The following is a 7,655-nucleotide window of genomic DNA, read 5'->3' on the forward strand; positions in this document are numbered from 1 at the left end:
TATGGATTATTTTAGTGTTTGAGTCAATAAACGAGTCTTTGTGTTTCCATGTGCATGAGGGCAAGTGTCAACTGCTTTTAAAGGGAAGATTAAATACAGGAAAACTTAATTGCAATTCACATGAATGCACTGTTACAGACATCAGTCAAAGACGTGCATCTGTATTCACTCAAAAAGCCTCTGATACTTCTATTCCAGGGTGACATTAACTAGACCGGCCCAGCAGCACACGTTGTTCAGAGACTCTGATGGTCTGCTACCTTGTCGTGCCGTAGATTGTTCAATAAAACTCCAACCACTCCAGATGAATGCATCGTTAATTTGCACCTCAGTGAGATACCTTCATGCTACATCAAACTCTAAATGATGCTTATCTGTTTGACACAAATGCTCTTTCCAGTTGTTTATTATTATGTGCTTGTCTGAAGTTCACAGCAAAAGTTAATGTAACTGCTGAGAACACTAGCAAGCAGAGCCATAGCCAAGAATGGTTTGGTAAACTTTATGGGCTCTTATTTCCGTATTTTCTATAAATCTAAATTTGACATGCTTTTCAGTCTTTCTCCCAACAGAATAGTGTAGAAGGCTTTAATTAATGCATATCCTGGTCAATGAACCAAATAAATGAAATAGTAAAAACTAAATTAATTAATAAGCAGTATGTAAACATATAAACAACACAAAGACAATATAATGCAGTTGTAAGTACATAAGTGTTATTAATAACAACTCCTCCTATGAGCACCCATAAGTCGAGGTCGTTGTATAAATAAGTAATGACTCACAATAGTATGGAATGTGTCACCTTAAGAGAAAACATAACTTTTGACAAAGACTTAGTAAACAATTACAATTTTCCTTAATGCTTTGTAAAACTACATTAGTGTGTTATAAACCATTTATTGAATGGTAATATACTCCTTATAAATGATATTATTATACATGTAATTATCATTTATTAATCCTTAACTAACATTAATAACAGGAGATTTGATGGCTCATTAAAAAGGTAGAAGGTTTTGATGCTTTATTAATGACTTGACTGTTAATGTCTCAATAATTAATAATGATAAAGTATCATCAACAAAACCATGAGTTACAACTTATAAACCCTGTATAAAGGCTGCCTTATTAGAAAGTGATAGCATGTTTTGCATTCTATGATATAAAAGACAGTATTTCATGTTTTTAACATGTGACAAATGAGACCCACTGGGCACTATGACCCAGCAGATAGCCTACTCTTCATAGAGAGAGAAAAAACAAGGCTGTGATGATCAGTGGTGCTTGTTGATGTCAGAGTCTGTATAAAACTGAGACTTAGGGTTGGCTCACCATTCAACCACAGGGGGTCTGGGGATAAACAGCTCTGGAGAACTTCTGCCCTACATGCGGATTATCTGTGACATCTTCCCAGATGTTGGGACATCAGAACGCTCTGCTCATCCTATTTATTCACACACACATTTTTTCCGTCTTATATTTTGTTTACAACAGTTGAGAAGTTTTCTTTTATGGCTACAAAAAGGAAAAGTTTGAATAGCGGGCAATGGATATTTGCTTCCACGATGTGGCATCTGCACATTCAAACCTGATGTAGCAGAAGAGAATGAGATTGAAAGGAATCTATTTGTATGTTTCAGACTAATTATGCCAGTTATCTGACTGGATGGCACGGTTAAGGAGACGTCCATCGGGAGGAAGGACACCCTAAATGTCAGACATCTTAGAGGGCGACGTCAAATATGAGGAAAAAGTGACTAAAAGTGATGGAGGGCTCCGATCAAGTCGAGCCAACTCCGCCGGTGAACACCACGAACAACAGTTTTATTACAGATTCATCAATTGTGCATGTCAGCGCAGAGAGTCTAGCTTCTCAGATCAGTCTGGCGGTGATTCTCTCCGTTATCACACTCGCCACCACTTTATCCAACGCGTTCGTCATAGCAACAATCTCCCAGTCGAAGAAATTGCAAACTCCTGCGAACTTTCTGATCGCCTCTCTGGCCATCACCGACCTGCTGGTGTCTATTCTGGTGATGCCCATTTGCGTCCTGTATACGGTCATCCACACCTGGACGCTGGGACAAATCGTGTGCGACATCTGGCTCTCCTCGGACATAACGTGTTGCACGGCGTCTATCCTGCACCTGTGCGTAATCGCTTTGGATAGGTTCTGGGCCATCACGGACGCGGTGGAGTACTCCAAAAAGCGCACGCCGGGGCGCGCAGCCGGGATGGTGGCCACTGCCTGGGTCATTGCTATCTCCATCTCCCTGCCACCTCTCTTCTGGAGGCAGGTGAAGGCGGATGAGCTGACCAGCTGCAGCGTCAACACGGATCACATTTTCTACACCATCTACTCCACCTTTGGGGCTTTCTACATCCCCACCTTGCTGCTTATTGTCCTCTACGGACGGATATACGTCGAGGCCCGGAAACGGATCCTCAAGCAGTCCCCGAAGAAGTTGGGGAAGAGACTCACCTCGGCGCACCTGGTCACCAACTCTCCTGGGTCCGTGGCTTCCACAACCTCTCTGCAGTGCGGGAGACACGACACCCCGTCCAGCGACACCGGGTCTTCAACAAGCGAGAACCAGGTGAAAGTGACGGTGTCAGATGCGCTTTTGGAGAAAAAGCGCATTTCAGCAGCCAGAGAGAGAAAAGCGACCAAGACTTTGGGGATAATCCTTGGTGCTTATATCGTTTGCTGGCTGCCGTTTTTCATTTACACATTGGTGGTGGCCACGTGTGACACATGTTTTAACCCCGAGTTATTTGACTTTTTCACGTGGTTGGGATATCTGAACTCTCTCATCAACCCCATCATATACACTATGTCCAATGAGGACTTCAAGAAAGCTTTCCATAAACTTGTGCGCTTCAGATGCTGCCGGTCGTAAACGAATGTTCCTTCAGTCTCCAATAAATAATATTTTTTGATATGGAAAATGTAAAAAAAGAGTATAAAGAGTAAAAAGAATATAGAATAGTAAGAGTGCAATAAACACTATAATTTCTGGGACTTGTAGACAAATGTAAAAAAAGTAAAAATTGATTTAAAACGACAACTTTAAGTAAATATATTAAGTAAATTGTTCAACATAATTGCCATGGATTTAAAGCTAAAACCAAGGCATGGCAACATGATATCATTATATAAAAAGCTTATTTTAATTATAAAACAAGATTATTTTGAAAGAGTGGCGGAGAAGAAATCCAACTTTACGCACCTCAGAAAATCACTAAAACGTGTCATAAAAGCTCCGCTTGAAGAGCAAATGTAATACATTGTAGGATAAATTCAGTGATGGGTTGTTAGCGTCTGTGTGGATTCCTGTTTGGATGGTATTTATTAGTGCGTATTCCCACGCGACTACTGACACATTAATGCGAGTAGCAGCAGAGATCATGTTGACATGATAAATCAAGAATATATATTTAAAAAAATAACCACCCAGGATCCTGTTTCTCATTATGTGTTACAATATGGAAGTTTAATTTTTTAAAACTACATCAATATATCTATGTATTCTGAGAAATTATACCAGTGGCACACGTTTTAATTATGGTCATGGGCTGCTCGCTGCCACCCTATGGTTGTCTTTTGTCATCTAAAGGCAGACTCATGCAGCTGAAAAAAAGAGAACAGATTCATATCAGTGTCAAACAAAGAAACTGCAGCTGATATTTACCCAGCAGCTGACAGCTGATCATAAGTTCAATTTTGCTGAACAAACACCACCTCGTTTTACTGTTTGTGTGTGTGTGTGTGTGTGTGTGTGTGTGTGTGTGTGTGTGTGTGTGTGTGGGTCTGTTTGCTGCTACATTAAATCTTTATCTACAGCATGTTATGTTCATGTGTGAAATGGTTTGCCACCTCCTGGCTGTTGAGACTGGCCTGCAGAGCTCCAAAACTAATGCTGAGGATTTGTCAGCATTATATGAAATAAAAGTATGTTGTTCTAGGAATGTATCTGTTCACATTCAGAGATGCTGTGCAATAAAGGCTTGAAAGTATTTTCTTTTGTTCTATGAGTGGGAGTTTTAATGCAGTTTTAATTAAAGACTCTTCAAAAGTTCTTCCAAATCAGCAGTAAAAGCATTTCTTTCATTATTTTTTGTTGAATGTTGCATGTTGAAAGCAGCACAGGTATTCTGACAGGCGACTTATAGTTTTGAAAAGTGTTACCTTGAAATGAAATGAGACTTTAGATTAATGCTCCCAGGGTATCACGGTGATGTCAAAATGAAATCCGACAACCTCTTGAGGCACTTGCAGAACGTGGCAGAGCATTAAACAATACAGATTAATTTGGATGAATGTGCGTCATTTCAGTTCCTCTTGACGGTCCTCTCAAATGTCACGGTCTGTTTTGGCCCTCCACCATCTTCCTGCCCTCTCCGTCTCTCTGCGGCCTTCCTGCAGACAGAGGAGGACACGGATTGCTTGGTGACCGTCTGTCACAGTTCAATAAGTCATGAGAGTGACAGCGGGCTATGCTCTTCTAGTGTACTTCACACACACAGAAAGGGCCACTCATATTGTCAACACACATGCAAACACACACGCTTTTCCATATATGAATTTTCATATGACTCGTCATGCATGAAAGATGAGTGCACCTGAGTAGGCATTCAAAGTGTTTGCTGGATTCTCTGCATCAGTTAACAACAAGTTGAAAGACTGACAAAATTGAATCTCATGATATTTATAAAATATATATATCTTTCCCCAGGAGTATTAGACTTAAAACGTCTGTTGTACAATGAGCAATGACAAGCCCTTTGGATTTTAAGTTACAGGTTCCAACTCCTTGCAGATCATCCACGCATGTAAACAGGAGCTCCTGAACATAATTATAAAGTTTGTGTTTAATTATCTGCGTAAAGAAAGGTTATTGAGAAAAGCATTTGTAAAGACTCACAAGAAACACATTTTCCCTCAATGACACTACACAATAACGGGGACACGATTCACAGCTGTGCTTGACCTCCTTCATAATGAGTTCATATTTTTTTCTGCTTAAAGAAGGTGGATTGGGGTGTGCACATCCCGTTGCAGGGCAAAAATAAAACCCAGCAAACGAAGGAAAAGGAGAGGGTGTCTGCACTCTAAAAGTTTCAAGCTCACAAAATCTTAATGCAATGTTTTGACCTATACGGTCTAAGGTAACGTCAGGAAAACATCCGTCTGAGAAAGAACAATGTTCACAGACTCACAATACATAATGTAACATGTTAGCAAACTGTAGCCCATATCGGCCAAATGTGATGCACAGGTTATTGCCATTAAAGAGAAGAGAGGAAAAAACGGGTACAATGTTGAGATTATACATAAGACCCAAATTAGTAAGTGGTCTCCATTGCTTGTTTGTTTCTAAGAACAAAACCTGTTACTCTACCTATGGGTGCCGACAGGAGGAGCTATAGTTGTTGACAAATACACCATAGTATAATTTATTAAAGGTTTATAGATGCTAAGTTATGGTGGACTTTAAGTTACATGTAAACAGATCTTGGTGGTTGGAGTTCCCCTTACATTTTTTTTAACTCCATGTCATTACACAAACAGGATAGCACTGGTGTCCATACTGTAGATGTCACACAGTTCGTCTAAATGCATGCAGAGATTGATAGCTGATCCATTATGAAGCAGCTAAATCTTTAATGCCGAGAGACTGTTGATGTTTAGCAAGAGGGTTTATGATTTTGTGTATCCAAAGTATTGCATGGCTCATATAGGTGCCACTGCTTTACGTCCAGCTGTAAAACAGCACACATTATCCTTTTGTTGACATGGGATGATTGCTTTGTGCGAGCGAATACATTAACTCGACAACCACTTTTTTTTCTATTAGCTGAATGTTCTGCATTACTGGTTTGCCACAGGTCTGCTGTGGAGTGAAGGACATTGCTGATGTAACAGCTAGTGAGGCTGAACACATGGATAATGAACCTATAAAATATTCTGTCACTGAATGTAGTTTTGGTGAACAGCTTTATTGTTTCACCCTTTCTGGTTGAAGAAGGCTCGGAGCATTCATCGCCTGAAAAATGGAGGCACAAGGGCCCATCTGCTTTTGATGAATTACCGTACCAAGGTGACAACAATTGGCCTTTGACAGCAAGAAAAACGAGTCGGCAAGGCCCCTAATAGGCAACGCGAGGAGGTAAGGAGATTGAGGGTGAATGACAATTAGATATCAGTTTTCTGACATTCTTAGTCTGACGCCAATTCACTTGTACACAGCAAACATGCTGTTGTGGCAATATGTGGCTTTTTATCAATTACATCTACTTTTAAAAGTATTTTGGTATAAATAAGAGCCAGTATGGTTTTCTTGTAAAAAGGTACCTTTTGTGATTTATTTTTCTTTCATATAGTTTTGCACATTATCGTGTGATTTTCAAATCTTGGCCATTGAATTACGGTTACGGTCTTTCAGGAACAGCCCTCTATGGCTAAACCCATCCACTTGCACTTGTAGGCATGTTAATTGCACAGACATATCAGACAATACATTGTGGAAATGTATCTTATAAAAAAACAATTGTTATCCTTACCAATTGGCAGAACCATAACTCTATCTACTTTCATCAATACCTAGCGATAACAACAAGATATAGAGCTACAATTGGTTAGTGGAGTCAAATGTGGAGCAATTCACTGTCTTATTTATACACACAAACACTAAACACACCTCAGCTCATGTGTGGATGAGGTTTTCACTGAGAAGTGCACACTGTGTGCTACTGTGAATGTGTGTGTGTGTTAAATCACAGCCTTTAGTCATGTGTGTTCTTTCCGTGCTTCACAGCGGATCCATTGCCACAAGCAGTTTCAACGAAGTAGGTTAGTTTAAAGGCTCACAGCACTTTACATTAGCCTCTCCTCCAGCTCATATGTCTAATAATATCTTTCTCTGAATCATAAAATGGGATTTCCCTGCAAACCAAATAGCAGGTACGCTGTGTTTGCCCTTTGCTAGAAAATTCAAAAAATTGAGTAAAATAATCTCACCATGTGGCTGACTGGGTTTACACCTGTGGGACTGTCACTATTGGGGCTTGGTGAATCTATCACACTTAACATCAATTGTGGCCTGACAAGCAATATATCACCAAATTAGGCAGCTATATGTAGTGGTGGTAGAGGACGTGTGTATGCTGCTAAATGATCCATCCATACTGCATGTGCATTAAGGGCTCTCAATTAATTACCAGAGAGAGAGAGATGGCTGTGCTCTGTTTTCCTGCATGTTGGTCTTTCGATCCTGCAAACAAGTCTTATACAGTATTTCTTAAAAACCTGACATTTTGGAGATACAATGCTTTCACTTGGCAGCACTTGGATTATTGCATATCATGCATTTTCACAGAATCAGAAATTCTTCATCACCTAGTAGCAAATGTACATTATTTTGATGGTGGAGATGCTCAGATGCTGAGATTTATAGTGTCAAAATATACTTTAGAGCTGGCAAACTACACACACACACACACACACACACACACACACACTGTAATGTTGTTACTCTATATGCCCCTCCAGTGGGAAATACTTATAATGCCCTAAAAGTAAGGGATTAAAACATTAAAATTAATTTCCAAATAAAGTTGAATGAAAATAATTTGGTAAGGTAAGTCAGTTG

At 39.8% G+C, this 7,655-nt stretch overlaps 1 protein-coding gene across 1 annotated transcript; it reads left to right on the forward strand.

Moving 5' to 3' along the window:
- Positions 1-1,769: 1,769 nt before the first annotated feature.
- htr1b (5-hydroxytryptamine (serotonin) receptor 1B) lies at positions 1,770-2,903 on the forward strand (the record flags this gene model as incomplete). Its single annotated transcript, XM_079174486.1, has 1 exon — positions 1,770-2,903. The coding sequence occupies one exon, from the start codon at positions 1,770-1,772 to the stop codon at positions 2,901-2,903; it is 1,134 nt and encodes a 377-aa protein (XP_079030612.1).
- Between the last annotated feature and the right edge of the window lie 4,752 nt (positions 2,904-7,655).

The sequence above is a fragment of the Pholis gunnellus genome (genome assembly GCF_910591455.1).
Source record: "Pholis gunnellus genome assembly, chromosome: 15".
Classification (NCBI taxonomy): Eukaryota; Metazoa; Chordata; class Actinopteri; order Perciformes; family Pholidae; genus Pholis; species Pholis gunnellus.